The sequence below is a fragment of the Mirounga angustirostris genome, unplaced genomic scaffold, assembly GCF_029215605.1.
Source record: "Mirounga angustirostris isolate CCGP_5_RB_7025 unplaced genomic scaffold, mMirAng1.0.hap1 SCAF_9, whole genome shotgun sequence".
NCBI lineage: Eukaryota > Metazoa > Chordata > Mammalia > Carnivora > Phocidae > Mirounga > Mirounga angustirostris.
The window spans coordinates 139,369,753-139,388,247 of record NW_026991717.1 but is presented as its reverse complement, the minus strand read 5'-3'; the positions used below and the strand labels follow the sequence as shown (position 1 = coordinate 139,388,247).

The 18,495-nt window shown below is 55.8% G+C and overlaps 1 protein-coding gene across 3 annotated transcripts in view; it reads left to right on the top strand.

The window, feature by feature from the left end:
• Window positions 1-18,495, top strand: part of DEGS2 (delta 4-desaturase, sphingolipid 2) — a 72,831-nt gene that overhangs the window by 46,865 nt on the left and 7,471 nt on the right. Inside the window, exon 1 of one of the 3 annotated variants that reach the window (XM_064571561.1) lies at window positions 5,239-5,370. The exons of the other annotated variants lie outside the window; for them this stretch is intronic. Within the exon in view, the coding sequence (XP_064427631.1) occupies window positions 5,289-5,370 (82 nt within the window). The 5' untranslated portion in view covers window positions 5,239-5,288. Of the gene's footprint in view, window positions 1-5,238; window positions 5,371-18,495 lie in introns of those variants that run through there. 3 annotated transcript variants of the gene reach the window in all.

The window sequence follows — 18,495 nt, the reverse complement described above, 5'->3', positions numbered from 1 at the left end:
ACAAGGAATTGTGAGTGCTTTGGGAGATGTTCCTGCAAGTTACCCCAAGTGGTTGAACCAAGTTCCAATCTTGGTGACACCCGTAAGGCTTTTCAGGTGGAAGGCTCAGGTCTTCTGATCTGGGGAGTCCCCATTTATTCCTTGTTTGCCGGGATTCATCCATTGTTTTATTTAGTAATTTGTTGTTGAGGGTGTCCTTGTTCTGGGCATTAGGGACATGAGGGGCGAACCCACGAGAAGAAGCTCCAAAGGAGGGAACAGACAATAATCAAGCACGTAAGCACATGCTATAAAGATTTGTTTCAGATAGGAATAATCATGCTGCCGTATAATTAAATTATAATTACAATTTCAGTGAGAGATGACTTCTGTGAAGAAAATAAAGCTGCGGACGCACAGTGTTGCCCCTCCTCCACTTTCTCTATCCTTCTAGAAATCTCTCGGGACAGATTTCGGGATTCTGTACCTGTCCTCATGTCTCTTTTCCTTAATGTGCTTCCATTTCACAACAGCATTGTTGTTTTAATTGAAGCATGACTGACACACAACATCCTATAGACCTAAATGGGCAGCTCCTCTGCCCATTTTTAAATAGATCCCAGGGTCCTGGGATCGCAGTGATGTGATTTTTTTTTTAAGATTTTATTTATTTATTTGACAGAGAGAGTGAGAGAGCACAAGCAGGGGGAGCAGTAGAAGGAGGGGGAGAAGCAGGCTTCCCGTGGAGCAGGGAGCCTGATGTGGGGCCCGATCCCAGGACTCCGGGATCATGACCCAAGCCGAAGACAGATGCTTAACCATCTGAGCCACCCAGGTGCCCCAGTGATTCGATATTTTTATTTTTTTAATTTTTAAAAGATTTTTAGAAGATTTTATTTATTTGAGAGACAGACAGTGCACATGAGAGGGGGAGCGGCAGAGGGAGAGGGAGAAGCAGGCTCTCTGCTGAGCAGGGAGACCAACGTGGGACTCGATCCCAGGACCCTGGGATCATGACTTGAGCTGAAGGCAGATGCTCAAATGCCTGAACCACCCAGGTGCCCCGTGATTCAATATATTTTTTAAAGATTTTATTTATTTATTTGACAGAGACACAGAGAGGGAACACAAGCAGGGGGAGTGGGAGAGGGAGAAGCAGGCTGCCCACTGAGCAGGGAGCCCGATGCGGGGCTCGATCCCAGGACCCTGGGATCATGACCTGAGCCGAAGGCAGACGCTTAACGACTGAGCTACCCAGGCGCCCCGTGATTCAATATTTTTAAACATAACAGTCCCCACGATGGGTCCAGTTACCATCTGTCACCATACACAGTCACTACAATATATATTTTTTTATTCTTATGTTAATCCCCATACATTACATCAGTTTTAGATGAAGTGTTCCATGATTCATTGTTTGTGCATAACACCCAGGGCTCCATGCAGAATGTGCCCTCCTCAATACCCACCACCAGGCTAACCCATCCTCCCACCCCCCTCCCCTCTAGAACCCTCAGTTTGTTTTTCAGAGTCCATCGTCTCTCATGGTTCATCTACCCCTCCGATTTCCCCCGCTTCATTCTTCCCCTCCTGCTACCTTCTTCTTCTTCTTCTTTTTTCCTAACATATATTGCATTATTTGTTTCAGAGGTACAGATCTGAGATTCAACAGTCTTGCACAATTCACAGCGCTTACCAGAGCACATACCCTCCCCAGTGTCTATCACCCAGTCACCCCATCCCTCCCACCCCACCCCCCACTCCAGCAACCCTCAGTTTGTTTCCTGAGATTAAGAATTCCTCATATCACAGTCACTACAATATTATTGACAGGAAACAAACTGTCAATTACCAGAGGGGAGGGGGCTCGTAGGGCTGGCAAAAGAGTGAAGGGGATGAAAAGGTAGAAACTTCCAGCTGTAAAGTACAGAAGCCATGGGGATGTCATGTACAGCATAGGGAACACAGTCAATAATATTGTAGTGGTTTTTTAAATATTAAGTTGTGTAAGTTCTTTATATATTTTGTATATTAACCCCTTATCAGATGTATTACTTGCAAATATCTTCTTCCACTAAGTAGGTTACCTTTTTGTTTTGCTGATGATTTTCTTCACTGGGGCAGAGGTTTTTTAGTTTGATGCAATCCCATTTGTTTATTTTAGCTTTTGTTGCCCTTGCCTGGGGAGACTGCCCCCAACCCCCACCCCAAATACTGCTAAGATTGATGTGAAAGAGCTTCCTGCCCATGTTTTCTTCTAAGAGAAGATTTTTTTTTTTTTTTTAAACAAGCCACTTACACCTGTCTATCTCTGGTTTATTTATTTATTTACTTTATTGGTGAAATGGCAACAGCCTTGTGTGTCTCCTGAAATGAAAATGTCATTCTCGTTTCTCAGCCTGGTTCTGCTTTTCTGATAGCTCTGTTTTGCCAGGTGGGAAGTTCTTCTCTTTCTTGGGGTGGTTGCCCTCCCTTCTTTCCCTCAGTGACTCCCTCCCGTGTGGACTGACTGTGAGTCACGGGCTGTTAGCTTGCCCTGGCTTCAGGCAGGGGCGGAGGGACTGTACGGAATGCATTCTGGCCTGTTTCCGCCCCCCCCCCCGCCCCCCCAGAACAACGTGTGAACATGTGGCACAAGAGGGCTTCGTGCTGGGACAGCAAATACTATAGTTAAGACTTCCGGGTGTCGGTACCCCCCCACTCCTCCCAGGCAGTGGAAGACACCCAGGCTTACAGTCAGGGTCCCTCCTGAGAGTCAGTGAACCCCCCCACCCAGGTTATTGCTCCTCCCAGGAGAAATGGGGGCAGGGAAGGTTTGGGGGGTAGTCAGAGGAGTGGCTATAACATACAATGTATAACAAAGATTTTTTTTTTTTTTTAAGATTTTATTTATTTATTTGACAGAGAGCGAGCGAGAGAGGGAACACAAGCAGGGGGAGTGGGAGAGGGAGAAGCAGGCTTCCCGCCGAGCAGGGAGCCCGATGCGGGGCTCGATCCTAGGACCCCGGGATCATGACCCGAGCCGAAGGCAGACGCTTAATGACTGAGCCACCCAGGCGCCCCATAACAAAGATTTTTGAAGAATAAACTTCGTTTTACAAATAAACTTTATGATCTATAGAAATATTGGGAAGATAGCACCAAGAGTTCACATAGCTTCCACACCCAACATCCTTTATTTTAAGATCTTATAATAGTATGGTGCATTTGTTATAATTAGTGAATCACCACTGGTACATTATTATTAACTGAAGTTCATACTGTAGTCAGATTCTCTAAGTTTTTACCTCATGCCCCTTTCCTGGTCCAGGATCCCACCCAGGACACCACCTTACAGACAAATACGTATTCCCTGTCATTGCAGGGGTCCAGGGGAGTAGTGGGGAGGCTGTCACGTGTGCTGTGATCAAGTTCACCATCTTGAAGTCAGTCTTTCTGGTTCCGCCTGGCTTGGGGACTTGGGAATTACTTGGCCAGGGCGCCGGATGGGGAGTCAGGTATGTTCAACTCCTATTCCAGCCTCCTGTCTCTCTAGTGTGTCCTTTGACTTGTCCCCTCTTTGGCCTTAGTTTCCTTATCTGTGAAATGGAGGCACTGGGCTAGTTTCATCTAGACAGGTTGAGTCTTGGGGTAAATGGCGAATGAAGTTTCCTGACCCCGTCCTGGGGCGGAGGAAGCCAGCAGGTGTGATGCTATCCGAGGGCAGAGCCGAGCCGGGACCCACATCTCACTGAGCGCAACACGGGGGCCCACACGCCGACTTTGGGCTTTTCGGGTCAAAGATCAGGGCTCTGCCCCTGCTTCGCTCCTTATTCTTGTGTGGTTAGGCAAGGCCCTCTTGAGCTCTGAGCCTCAGTTTACTCATCTGTAAAGTGCCAGCTGGTGGGAGGGTCCCTTTGGCTGAGAATAGAACAGGTTGCTCTGGGGAACATGAGCTCTGTTTTTGAGGCTGTGCAAGCTGGACCAGGTGACCCTGTCGGGTGCTGTGAGGGGTGGTGGCAACGCTAGGCTCCGAGGGTCTTCCTGTTGGATTGGGAATCCAGCCTCCGTGCTGACCCACTTTCCTACACCTGAGCTGGGCAGGTGGCTGCCTGCCACGGGATGCGTGCACACAGTTGCTTTCCTTTCCAGCCTGGGCCGGGACTGCATTTGGCCCTGGGCTAAGGGAGGCCTGCCAAGTGTACCACACCCCTGGGCCATGGACTTCCAGGAGACTGGATGGAAACTCACCATTATTGCCTCCCTGCCTTGTGGTACCTTTGGCTGCCAGGCCATTCTGCTACCCAGGCAGCTCCCAGCACAGGCCAGGCTCTACAGAGGTGACTCGGCCACTCCTACAAAGCTCCGAAGGAGTGAGAGGAATCCTTGAAAAAGTGAAAATAAGGAGCCCTGTGCCCCCACTCCCCCAAACCCTGGACTCTGTTATTTAAAAAAATGTCAGAGTTCTTCCAAGCTTCTGAGCCTTTGCATCTGCTGTCTGCTCCACCACCAGTGCCCTTCCCCTTTTCTAGCTGTTGACTCCTACTCATCCTTCAAGGCCCAATGCAAAAGACCCCCCTGCTGGACCCTAACCACCCCGCCCTGTGTCATGGCACGTCTCACCCTGAGTCATAATGGGCCTCTTCCGTGTCTGTGTCCCTGTGTCCCTCGATTTTCCTGAAGGTAGGGGTGGGCCCCACTCACCTCCCTGAGGTTGCCACAGACACAGCATCTGCCCACTGCGTTGTTGTTGCGTGAGAGGGCCGGGTAGGGGAAGGGAGCATTGCTTTCCGAGCACCTTCCGATTACTGGCACCGTCGGCAAGCATTTAATCTCTAGCCTCCTGACCTCTCCCCCCACCCCAAGTGGGCGCTAACCCCGGCTCGTCCCCGGAGGCAGGGGCGGCGGGCGCGCCAGTGCGTCGGGGCCGCGGGGAGAACCGGCGCTCCGCCGGGTGGGGCGTGCGTGAAACCCGACGACCGGCCGCGGGCGAGCCAGGCGGGGTGGGGGGGCAGCGAGCGCACCGGCGCCTCCCCGCACGACCTGGGGGCCGGGGACTCCCGCGGGTGGCGCGCTACTAGTCCCATGTCCCGCCGACGTGACCGAAGCTGGGGGGCCGCCGCCTCCCGCCCCAGGTCTGGGCCGTGTCCCGGCCCCGCGGGCCCCGCCCCCTCGCGCCTCCCGGGGCGCACTGGCCCCGCCCCCAGCGGGAGGCCCCGCCCCCGCCCCGCCCCGAGCCGCAAACTGGTCCCCGCGCCGCGCGCCCGGGCAGACAGGTGGCGGAGAGCTGAGCTGTCCACCGCGTTCCGTGCTACGCTCCGGGCGCCGCCATGGGCAACCGCGCGGGCCGCTCCGACTTCGAGTGGGTCTACACCGACCAGCCGCACACGCAGCGGCGCAAAGAGATGCTCGGTGAGCGCGGCCCGGCCCCTGCCGCGGGTGGGGACAGCCCCGCGGGGCCGTCGCGAGGCGCGGGCCAGCCCGAGCCCGGCGGTCGCTCTTGCGCCGGCCCCGGTGCCCAGCGGGCACTCCTCGGCCCCTGCTTCAGGGAGGGTGGGGGCGCCACTCTTGCCCCCGCCAGGGGTCCTCGGCCCGGGTGCCCGAGGGTCTCCCACGCCCGGGTCTGAAACTCCTCTCGCGCCTTTGCCTCCGTCCTGGGGTCCGGGATTCGAGGACCCGAGCCCGGATCCGCGCGCCTGGGGAGCGCACCTCAGCGGCAGCATCCTGGTGGTGGACCGCGAGCCAGGCGTGGGGCGGGGACCGGGCGCGAACTCGGGGCGCGGGGTCCGTCCCCAGGGGACCGTCTGTGTACGGGATACACCTTAAGAAAAAACCCACAAAGATTATGCCAAAGAATGCCTTTTGTCCATTCTGCCCCGTATTTTATAGCTTAATACATGGTGGCCACCCCTCTCTCATTTAGTGTCCTGCGAAGTCGAAGTCGTTTTTACCAGCGTAGTTGTGGTCAGTCAAGCCAGTGGCTCCTATTAGACCAGGGATGTACAGTCTCTTTCCTGGGCACTACGGGTAAAAGGGCTCGCACCTCCAGAACCGTTTCTACTGGGTGCCACCAAATCGCCCCCACAGTGCCAGGCCGACTTCCAGCAGCGTGGACATGCTACCCTCCCTCCCAAGAAATGGCCAGGCCCTGGTTTCCACACTCCCTCGCCTACACCTGGGGTTGGCAAACCTTTTAATCAGGTTGACTAGGTGACATGTGCTATTTCATTGTGTTTAATTTGCAGTTTTGGGATGATTGTTTCCAAAGTTTAATTGGCCACTTCAATTTTTTCTTTTTTCTCTTGGGTTCGTCTCTTGCTTGTTGATTGTTAGAGCTCTTTGTACAGCAGGGTTTTAACTATTTGTCTTACATGTTGCAAATATATTCCCCTTGTCTTTTGCTCTCACAGAAGCTTTTCTTTCTTTTTTTTCTTTTTATGCATTCAAATGGATTAGGTGTTTCTTTAGAAGTTTTCCTTTTGGTGTCTTCCTGCTCCACTCCAAGACTATGAAATATCCATCCTATTACTTTTAAGGTTTTCAGATACCGGATGCACTGCGTGGTTCATGCAGGGCTGTTCTCCGCTGTGGCTGCCCCCTGGCTGGAGATGGCTGGGGGGGGGCGGTTCGTGTCTTTGGTGGCTTTCTGCTGTGAGGTGAATAATAACCGAGCACTGCTGTGGTCTGACCTGTGGCAGCATCCTCCCCTACACCTGTGAACTTCTTGGGGTGGCTCAGAGGGGTCTTGGTGATCATCTGGTCCTGCCTCTCCCTAGAGGGCAGGTGTCTTGGCTGCTCCCCTCAGCAGGGCTGAGGCAGGGCTCCATTTCCTTCCCCTCCCCTGGCAGCCCCCCACCTTGCTGTTACAGGACTCACTGGCACCTGGCCCCAGGTGGAGAAGGCTGGAGACTTACCCTGCCCCACAGAGGGGTCCAGACCCTCTGGGCGGCAGACTCACTTTCTGAATCTGCAAAGTGGGCACAGTCATCCTGTTTGGCAGAGAGGGTGCGATGTTAAAAGGACATCTTGGATGTTAAAGGGTGCCCAGTATGGTACCCAGCACTCCAGGACATGGAGAAAAGGATCTGTCTCTGAAGAGAGAAGCCACAGGCCCCAAAACCAATAGGGGAAGCTTCCTGGAACGGGGTGGCACGGAAGGCTGGAAGGCTTGGAGGAGAGGAGGTGATTTGGGCACCAGGTCTCAGGGGCCGACCCTCCAGGGACCTTTAGCTCATTTCCAGTTTCCACTGGGTGCTGTGGATTCCTCTGGTCACGTCTGGTTTTCAACTCATGAACTTGACATGTGCCATTTTCCCTCACTCCCCGGCATTTGACAGCCTTTGCCCTGCCTGGATGTCCTTCCTACCCGCTCTGCCCCTCTGGCTCTCTTTGGAGTTTTGTTTTGTTTTTTGTTTTAAATTTTAATGAAGTATAATTGACATGCAGTATTATGTTAGTAAGTTTCAGGTATAAATCTAGTTACCATTTTTCACAGTACAAAAGTTACTGTGATTTCATGGACTACAGTTCCCTTGATGTACGTGACATGCCTGTCACTTACTTACTTTGTAAATGGAAGTTTGTACTTGATCCCCTGCACCCATCCCTCCGTGTCCCTCCCCCTCTGGCAACCACCAATCTGGGTTGGCTTGGTTTTGTCTTTTGAGTCTGGGTTTGGTTTGGTTTTGTCTTTTAGATTCCACACGTGAGTGGAATGATGCAGTATTTGTCTGTGTCTGTCTGACTGACTTCACTTCGCACAATATCCTCAGGGTCCACCCAAGTTGTTGCAAAATTCCATTTTTTTCTATGGCTGAGTAATTTTTGATTGTGTATATCCCTCATCTTCTTCATCCACGCGTCTGTTGATGGACACTTAAGTTGCTTCCATATCTTAGCTCTTGTACATAATGCGGCAGGGAACAGGGGGGTGCATATATCTTTTTGAATATGTGTTCTCGTTTTCTTTGGATAAACACCAAGACATGGAATTGCTGGATCAATATTTTGAAGAACCTCCATACTGCTTTCCAGAGTGCCTGCACAGTTTTCATTCCCACCGACAGTGCACGAGAGTTCCCCTTTCTCTGCATCCTCGCCAACACCTGTTACTTATGTTGTTGATTTTAGCCATTCTGACAGGTGTAAGGTGATACCGCATTGTAGTTTTGATTTGTATTTCCCTGATGATGAGTGATGTTGAGCATCTTTCCATGTGCCGGTTATTCATTGGTATGTCTTCCATGTAAGAATGTCTATTCAAGTTTTAGTCAAATTTTTGTTGGTTTGCTATTGAGTTGTATGAGTTCTTTATAGACTTCGGATGTTATCCCCTTATTGGGTATATGATTTGTCAGTATCTTCTCCCATTCCATGGGCTGCCTTTTTGTTTTGTTGATGGTTTCCTTCACTGTGCAAAAGTTTTTTAGTTTGATGCAGTCCTATTTGTTTTATTTTCATTTATGTTGCCTTTACTTCCAGTGTGAAATCCAAAAAGATTATCGCCAAGACTGATGTCAAGGAGCTTACCGCCTGAAGATTTTGGCTTTCCTGTCTTACATTCAAGTCTTCAGTCCATTTTGAGTTTATTTTTGCGTGTGGTGTGAGAAAGCGGTCCAGCTGTATTCTGCATATAGCCGTTCAGTTTCACCAACACCATTTGTCGAAGAGACTGTCTTTTGCTCATTGCATATTCCTGCCTTCTTTGTTGTAAATTGATTGACCATATGCATGTCAGTTTATTTCTGGGCTCCCTATTCTGTTCCATTGATCTCTGTGTTTATTTTTATGCTAACTTACACTGTTTTTTGGTTACTTCAGCTTTGTAGTACATAGGTTGAAATCCAGGAACGCGATACCTTTGACTTTGTTTTTTTTCACAAGGTTGCTTTGGTTATTCATGGTCTTTTGCGGTTCCATAGACATTTTAGAATTATTTGTTTTAGCTATCTGACAAATGCTGTTGAAATTTTATTAGGGCTCTCGCTCAGTCCCATTTCCTGCAGGAAGGCCCCCTGACTACCCTCCTGGTCTTTGGCCTCCGCTGGGGGAGGACATTCCTCTGGGCTTTCCCTCTATGGCTCCGACCCATCAAGGTTCTTACCAATGTGGGGAAGCGGATTTCGGGGATCTAGACCTTGGCCGTGGAGCTCATCTCCTGGCAGGCACCTCAACACTCCTCACGCATTAGCCGTGTGACCCTGGGCGGGTCAGTCATCAGATGAGCAAATAGAGGCTTGGTTGAGTTAAAAGGGGTTATTATTCCTTACAGAGTTGTGCAGATTAAATGAGGTAATGTTAAGTGCTTAGCTCGCAATAAATGTTAGCTCCGATGATAATTACTACCTCGGCACACAGGCCCAAGTTCTCCCCAAGGACAGGGAATGCCTTTCCGCCTCTGCTTTCTGGCCGTCTGTGCCATTCGCAGCCCGAGAGAAATTCTGCGTGTTAACTGCCAGTACCTTTTTAGAGAAGAGGCAGCCAGGGGCTGCTCAGAGAGGGGAAGCGACCTGTGTGGGGCTGCACAGGCCGGAGGCTGCCGAGGCCAGGCTGGTGTGCAGGGAACTTGCTTGAGGATGTGCTCCAGCCCCAGCAGGCCACTCCTGCAGCTCCTGCCAAGCCCCCAGGAGCCAATGGATGCTCAATAAAGATCCTAATCTGGGAGGGAGTCAGAACCCAGGGGGAGGCCCTTGTGCCTACCTGGCCGCATCTCTCTCGGGGGCAGAACCGAAGTCCATCTCCAGCTCCTGCCTAACTGGGGACAGGCTCCCCAGGGCACAGTGTCCCATGGGCAAATGCAGTCCCACGCAGCCCCTAAGAGCCACATCTCCCAGGCCACGGCTGAGCCTCCCTGTACTTTGAAGGCAGGAACAGAGCCCGCAGGACTGTGATCCCACGGTAGACCAGAGGCCAAGGCCAGGCGTGGCCGCGGAAAGAAGCAGACTTTGGGTTTGTCTTTAAAAACAAATAGCTTTGTGATTTTTTTTTTCTTATGAAAACAGGGCACAAACATGGTAAAACAAAACAAACAAAACGAAACACAAATTCAAATAATCAAAGGAAAACAAAAGAGGAAACAAGGAAGTAAGACTCTTGGCAATTGGGTTATTTGCATAGGAAAGGCCCCTGCTGGGGCGTTTCTCAGGGGCTGGGTGGTAAAATCCAGAACAGAACTGGCTGAAGCCCTCAGGGGAATTCGTGAACTCTCCCCACCCAACCGTGGAGTTGCCAGCTCCAGGGGTGGGGAGCGGGCAGGCCATTCTCTCCGCACCCCACGTCCCTGCCCCAGGAGGCAGCTGGGCCTCCTCCCCTGCCAGGGGGCTGCACTGGTGCTGGGCTTGCGTCCCTCCAACTCTGAGATTCCGCAGAAGAAAGGGAGCTGCCTCCCTCACCTCCTGACCCGAGGAGCGTGACCGCCCCTTGAACCACTAACCTCTGGCCAGAGCTGTGAGTCGTACGGCTGGTCACTGGGCAGGGGGCAGTGATGGGCAAGGCCCCACCGTTACCATGTAGTCAGGGCAGGGAGAAGTGGCTCTCCAAGAAAAGGAAGGGGTGCTGTGACCCTGAGTTGTGTGGGCGGGGGGGAGGCAGGCTGGATACACGGGGGCACGGTAGCGCGGACTGTGGGTGGTCACTCAGGGCTGACTCGTGGACCCTCCTTGACCTGATTATATCCTCCCCTGCTGAAATCCTCCAAGGGCTTCCCCTTCTAAAAAAATCTCACCTCTGCCCTGGCCTGTGGGGCACCCCGTCTCTGGCCGTTTTGTGGAATGCATCCCATCTGCCCATTTCCCTCCTCATGGTTTTTGCAAATGCTGTTCCCTCTGCTTGAGTTCTTTTCCCCTGTTCTTTTTTTATTATTATTATTATGTTATGTTAGTCACCATACATTACAGTTGTTTTTTTTTTTTAAAAGATTTTATTTATTTATTTGACAGAGACAGCGAGAGCAGGAACACAAGCAGGGGGAGTGGGAGAGGGAGAAGCAGGCTTCCCGCTGAGCCGGGAGCCCGATGTGGGACTCGATCCCAGGACCCTGGGATCATGACCTGAGCCGAAGGCAGTCGCTCAACCAGCTGAGCCACCCAGGCGCCCCCATACATTACAGTTTTGATTAGTGTTCCATGATTCATTGTTTGTGTATATCACCCAGTGCTCCATGCAGAACGTGCCCTCCTTAATACCCATCACCGGGCTAACCCATCCCCCCCGCCCCCCTCCCCTCTAGAACCCTCAGTTTGTTTCTCAGAGTCCATAGTCTCTCATGGTTCTTCTCCCCCTCCCCTGTTCTTCATGAACCAAACTCCTATGTGTCCCTCAGGTCTCAGCCTCAATGCCCTTTTTTCAGAAACACTCTAACAACACCACACACACACACACACACACACACACACGGTATGATGCTGTTACTCCCTGGAGAGAACAAAAAAACCCTGATGTGCAAATTGGCACATGGCTGTTTGTGCAGATATTTCTATTGTGGCCAATTTCAAGCTACCAGCATGCATTGCTGAGCAGGCATTTGGGAAGGGAGGAGTGCGTGGGGTGGCCTGCAGTGCTTACCTCCCTTCCGGGCCCCTGCTCCATCCTCCTCCCTCACCCTCCTTGCAAGGTGCCTTCACCTCCTGGCCCTGGCCTCTCTTGTAGCTGCAGGTGTCTGTGGGGCGACTGCTTTCATTCCCACGTCTGAGCCTCCCCGAAGGCAGGCCGGGCTCACCACCACCACCGCGGTTCCTTGGGCTGGCCTGCAGCGTTCCCCAGACAGGTCGGCGACAGGCACCTGCACAAAGCTTCAGCGGCTGCCAGGAGGTCCCGGGTTTCCCTCCCTCCCAGCGCTGCCTGGGACCTGGCAGCTCCGGTTCCCTCCAGGGCTCACCCTCGCCAGCCAGCGAGCTGGGAGACAACCCAGGCTGGGAACCAAGCAGTGAGGCTGAGGATTCTGCTTGATCGCACTGTCTTTCTTCCCCTGGGAACTTTCTTCTCCTCTCCGCGGCTCCATTTTCCACCCGAGCAATCCTAGTCCTTGTTCCCGATGGGTGAGGGTTTGTGTATGACTTCTAGTGGCCTTGTGCTTGTCGCACATAATGAGCATTTTTGCCTTGCCTTTCTTTCGTCTGCCTTCTGGACGTTGACGCAGGGACGTTGACGCTCCCTTCGGAGTGAGTCACTTGCCCCGCTCCCCAGCCGGTCCGGGGGCAGGCAGGCCTCTTGTCCACGCTCTTCTGTCCCCGGTGCCCCGGTGCCCGAAGGGAGCCACTGTCCCTGCCACACGATGCATGCATAGCTGCCAGGTCTGGATCGGGGCCTCCGCACGGCTGGGCGTGCCTTGTCCTTCCCCTGCCTCCCTTTCCCCCTTCCTTTCCCCTTGTTCGTTAATTTGTACCAGCTTTTATGGGGCAGGATTTACATACCGTAAATCCCCTCATTTGAAAGGCACAGGCCAGTGACTTTAGGGAAATTATATAATCCAGTTTGGGAGTATTTTCATCACCTGGAAGATCCCTTGAGAACACGTGCAGTCACCCCCCCACCCCCAGATTCTCACACCCAGACTCTCCATCCTTGGGGTTTCGGCTCTGACGTTGGACACGTGTGTGTGTGTGTGTGTGTGTGTGTGTGTCCCTCTCTTGGGATGCCCCGTGAGAACGGCACCCGCCCCCCCCAGGCAGCTGGGGAACCCCTCCCATCTCTGGGGTCTGGGGCCTGGCTGCCAAAGACCTTCAGCAAATATTTGTCACTGAACAAAAAGCAGGTTTAGTGAGAGGCAGGTGAGGAGGAGGGCACAGTGACTCCTCAAGGCACTTTGGCCCCTTTCCACCTGTTATGCGTCGCACCAGGTCCCCACAGTGCCTCCCACGCTGACCGGACGGTGTTAGGCTTGCCTCCTGGCTCCGAGAGGGAACATTATGTGGTGGGAAGGCCGCTGAGCTGGGGCGGGGCTGCAAGGAAGCCCTTTAGGAAGGAGGGGATTAAGAGGGTTTTAGGTGCCTTTGTCAGAGGACTGGCAGGGGAGAGTCGTCAAGTTATTCAACAGTGGGTAGGGGATGTGAGGGAAAGAGCTCTGGGCTGGCCAGGAAGCAGGTGGGCAGCTGCTGTGTGCAATGGCATGTTCTAGACTTGGGAGTACCTTAGGTGATGAGCGGCAATGACAAGGACCTCTCCTATAGCTCTCGAGACTGTCAACATGATGGCATTTGGCCTCTTTGGGGAGGTGGTAGGAGTATGCAGTGCAGATGGTGCCAGGCCTGGGTGCAGGGAAGGGTCCAGAGTGTTGGCGGGAAGAAGCCCCGTGTGTGCCTGGGGCCCCTGCCAGAGGCCAGCGGTCAGCAGGGGGTGGGCAGAAGGCCTGCATCTGGGAGGAGGAGCCCGATGCCCAGCCTTGGGACCTCCTTGACTGCCTCTAGAGGGCATGCGCCCAGCAGCCTCCCCAACCAGCTGCCTGCTTCTGCTTTCCCCCCCACCCCCCCACCCCCGGCCGGCTTTGTCAGGTGAAGTTTGGGGATGACCCAGTGTCCATGGTAAGGCTGTTCCCGGGGACTGGTGTGGGGGCACTTGGGGCCCAGCGGGCCCATCCTCCTGCGGTGCTCTCCGGGTCCTACGAATAAGTCTGTCATGTGTGTGGGTCCATGTGATGCTTGTAAGTCACAGCTGTGCTGGCCCCAAGCTTGCCCTCACCAGTGGGGCCTGGTGGCCCCGGGAGCGCCTCTACCTGCTCCCAGCCCGAGGGCAGTCAGAGTCAGCACCTTCAAGATGGAGAGTGAGAAGCAGGCCCGGAGACGGACAGGGGCATGCCCAAGGACACCCTGCAGTGGGGCTGAGCCGGGCTGCATGCAGGTCTCCTCATCTGGGACCCAGGATTTTCTCTGGATGCTTTGCCCTGGCGACCACATAGCTCAGCCCCAGGACCCAGGTTCCCTGGGGGCTGAGCATCCCTGCAGGGTGCTCTTTCCAGCTCTCTGGGTGGGTGGGGGCTTTGGAAATGAGGCACGTTGTTTCCCCTTGTGGAAACCCCGTCTCCCCATCTCTGCAATGGGGGGATGGCCCCCTCCCGGGCAGGGTGGTGAAGGCTGAGTGTGGCAGATGCCCTGCATGGGAGCACTTGGCTGGCATCCTAGCCCTCGCCTGGGCCCCGGCGTGCAGCCTGCTGGGGGGGCCTGGAGCTGGGGGTCCCGAGGCCAAGTCTTGGCAGTGTTGGCCTCACCGTGCTCTGTCGGACACTTCCCGAGCCTCGCTGGACCTCAGAGCCTCCTTTCCGTGTAGGCCTGGGCAGTGTGACTTCTAACAATGGCTGTTGTTCATGGCCAGTTGCCCAGTTGCCGGGGGCCACGCCCGGGGCCGCCGCTGGCGGACATTTGCACGGGTCTGTTCGTCTCTGGTTCCAGGTGGCCATCCATGCTGGGCTCCCGGCTCCCCCGTGGAGCCGAGAGCTCTCGAAGCATGCGTGTCCTAGTCCCGCTACGGCTGTCTCTGAGCTGGAGGCCTGAGTGGGCCTGCACCCCCGTGGTCAGCTGGGGTCCCACAGTGGGGCAGAGCCTGGTCGGGCTGGGCCAGGCTAGGGTGTCCCGCTCAGGGCCGGGGCTCCTCCGTGGGGTTGCCGGGGGCCCAGAGAGATGGAGCCCAACGCTGTGCAGCCCCGGGGCTCTCCCCTTCTTCCGATCCTCCTTCCCGGACCCCCTGGAGGAGGCCCCCCCTTTTTGTCGGGCCAGCACCCGTTGCCCGCTCCGTGACCCCTGCCCCAGCATCTCTGTCCTGTCCTTCTGCCCTCCCCTGGTGCTTTCTCTTTCCCATCTTACCCCCCAGCCGGACCTCCCGTCCTCCCCCTGTTCCCACACTCACCCCATCCCCCCTCACCTCCCTGCCCCACTGCCGTCTTGCCCCAGGCTGTGCTGAAATGGCTCCTGGTGGGGCCTTCATGACCTTGCTAAGTCCGGTGGGGCACCTTTCTTGTCTTCCTGCCCATGACCCTCTTTGACCCCAGCAGCCAGATACCTCAAGCCCATGGCTGCAGTAACCCCGGTCCCTCCTGTGCCCAGTGACCTCCACCTCTGGTCTGAGTGGCTGGTGGTCCCCAGAGCATCTCTCCTGGGAGGTCCCCCAGGCCTCTCCCATCCCCAGGGACCGGGAAAGCTCTGGACTTGAAAAGTTATTTACTGTTTTCCTTGAGTGGGGATTGACTTTCTCAGCAGGCAGGTCCAGAATAGCCCCACTCCTAAGATGGGGCCTCCCTGGGGTCTCCACGGAAGGCCCGCGGTGTTCAGCGGGGCCTGCCCGCCCGTGCCCCCTCCGGAATCTGCTGCGCTCCCAGCTCCCTGGGCACCGTCTCGGAGCCCTTCTGGTGTCTCGCCCCACATACACTTCTGGCCAAGGCCCCTGGGCTCTGTCTTCTTGGTGGCTGCTGGGTTCCTCCCGGCTCTGTGGTCCGGGAGGTGTGGAGGTGATCTGGGGTGTACGTGCTTGGCCCCTTGTCGGGATCGCCCCTGCGCAGCCTGGAGTCCAGATTGGACGTCGGCCCCATCTTTTATTGCTTCCAGCAGGATGGCTGGGCCCAGTGACCCTTGTGGCCTGGGAGCGCTGGGCCTGTTCTCGTAGGTCAAAGCGAGCTGGGCCAGATCAGCCTGCAAGAGTAGCTCCCATGGCCCCAAAGATCAGAAGTAGGACATTTTTATCCTCAGCTCAGAAAGCTGCATTTAATAACAGTGGAAGAGCTCCTGGGGCCCCATCATCCCCGCCTTGCCACAGCCCAGATGGGCAGGCGGGGAGTGTCCTCCCCACCTCTTCTCTGTGGAGACGAGGCTGGGAGGCAATGTGGGCACCTGAGTCTTTGGGGAAACTGTTAGGAAAAGGAGGAAGGGACACCGGGCTCCCTGAAGGTGGGCTCGGCAGGGGTGGGACCTCAGGGGTGCGCGCTCCTTTGCTCCCCACCGGTAGGATTACTGTCTTTGTTGGACAGATGGGGCATCTGGGGCCCACCGTCCAAGGTCAGAGGTGCCTCTGGGGAGCACGGGAGTGACCTGTTTGCTGGCCTTGATCCCAGAGCTGGAGTCCCACTACCTCAGAGCATGCCAGCCTGCTTACCTGGTGCAGGTGTGGCCTGCCCTGCCCTCCCGCCCCAGGCTTGGCCTCCTTCCAAGGGCAAGCATGGGAACCAGCCCGAGAGAAGCTGGTGGCCTCCAGCTACCTGGGGCTTCTAGGTGTGCCTCAGGAGGTGAGGGCCAGGCTCCTGGTTGCCCAGGAGGGGAAGACTGGTGCCCAGAGGCTGCCCCTGGCGAGAGGGGGGCTGGTGGGGCCCTGTGGCCTGTGGTCCCAACCTGATAGCCAGCTATGCAAAGGTCGGGGGCACTCCACACACGGTTTCCCTGGCCCGAAACCATTTCTTACTCCCGCTGTACCTCACCGTGGCTGCAGGATTCCCACCTCCCGGGGCCCCCAGCGTCCCCCGGAAGCACCTCTCTACCCAGGCAATCCAGGCCTACTCTCTGAAGTGTCCCCTCTCACTCTGACCCCCTTTTGGGAGAGGAGCAAGCTGGGATGAGGCCTACCCCCTGCCCCCCCTCCCAAGTGGGGCCTACATGGCCGTCTCCGCTCCCAGGCTTGGGTCCTTTTGTCTCTCGTCCCACCTGGCAGGATGACACTGGGCGGGTGCGATGCTGGCTCCTCCCCCGTGGCCAGGGCTGGCGGGCTGTGGGGCCCCTGGGTGGGGGGGCAGGCAGAGCGTGAGTCGCCCTGGGCCCTGGGCCAGGTGCTAGGATGGAGGAGGGACAGGGCCGGAGGAGTGGACCCCGTGGCGGGCCCAGCTGCGGGAGCGATCACGGTCTCCTCATCCTTGGTCTAAGTGCCCTGCGTTTCCTTGGGCCGCGGTGACAGGTGACCACAAACTGGGGGCCTTCAGACAGCACACACGTGTTCTCTACTGGCCCTGGGGGGTCGGAAGTCTGACCCGGGCCTCACGGGGCTGAAGTCAGGGTGTCGCAGGGCCACGCCCCTGGGGGCTCTGGGGACGAAGCCCTTTCCAGGCCTTTCCAGCTTTGCAGGCACCTGCACTTCTGGCTCGGGGCCCCTCCTCCACCTTCACAACCAGCAGGGGCAGGTGGGGTCCTTCCCAGTCCCTCCCGGGACCCTCTCTCCTGCCTGTGCTTCCCCTGAGAGGGCGGGCCCTGGGATGATACCGGCCACCTGGATGATCCAGGTCACCGTCCTGTTGTAAGGTCAGCTGCTGCACCTGACTCCCCTGTGCAACCTTGGTTCTCTCTTTCCGGGGGCTGGGACCTCCTCAGCTTATGGGATTGGGATGTGGATGTCTTTGGGGGGCCGTTATCCTGCCCGCCCCCGCCCCCCACATTGCCAGTAGCCTCTCTCTCCAGCTTGTGAACGGGGTCTCCTGGCTTAAGGTGGCACTGGCCACCCCGAGCCTTCCCCTGCCTTTGCAGGGCACCAAGCACCCCACGGGGCCTCTGACCTTTATGGCAGCCGGGTCACCTCCCACGGCGCGGGCACGACGCCAGAGGCCATGAGGCAGTGTGGGCAGGCCCCGGGGGTGGGGGAAGCGGTTCATCAGCCTGGTATTCTGTCCCCTTGCAGTCCCTGTGCCCTGATGACGCAGCTGCAGGCCTCCGCGGGGCCGGCCTCCCCAGCGCGCCCCGGCGGTCACCCCACAGCCGGGCCGCTGTGCGGGCCTTCCCCGGGCGGGTGAGCCGAGCCCTGCAGGGCTGATCTGTTAGTCCTGCCAGTGACCCCCGCCGGGTGCACACGCCCAGCCCTGCGGCTGAGCTCACCTGCCCCGAGCGGCCAGTTTGTCTTAAACTTTTCTTAACTGCGGTAAAACACAAAGAACCGACAGTTTGCCATTTGGAACCATGTTGACGTGTCTGATTTGGTGACATGCAGGGCGTCGTGCACCGTGGCTATTTCCAGATCCACCTCATGGCTCCACGCAGACCTGTTCCCGCCCCCTCCTCACCCCTCCGCTGCCCTCCCCAGCCCCTGCTGACCGGTCCGTGCTTTCCGTCCCTAGGAACGCACCTGTTCTCCACCCTTGGCTTGTCATGGGGTACGTGGCCCGTGTGGCTGGCTGCTTTCATTCGGCGTCATGTCTTCGAGGCTCATCCATGTGTAGCCTGGGTCAGCACTTCTTCCTTCTAAACACGTTTTTTTGGGGAGCCAGTAGTTTACTTGGGAGTCCATTTCAGGGAGCAGGAGTAGGGTGTCGGCATTGTGAAATAGGGACGGTGGACAATTCAATATAGACATTTTTTTTTATTGAGGTATAATGACATAGAACGAGGTGTGAGTTCCAGGTGTATGACGGGATGCCCCGGTCTGTGGTGCAGAATGATCGCCACTGTGAGTCTAACTAACATCGTCACCATACGCAGTCACAGAAATGTTTGTTCTTGAGTTCCCGGGTGAGAAAAGTTCTTGATGAGAACTTTTAAGATCTACTTTTTTTCTAAGTCGGCTCCACACCCAGCGTGGAGCCCGACGTGGGGCTGAGATCGTGACCTGAGCTGAGACCAAGTCAGACGCTCAACCGACTGAGCT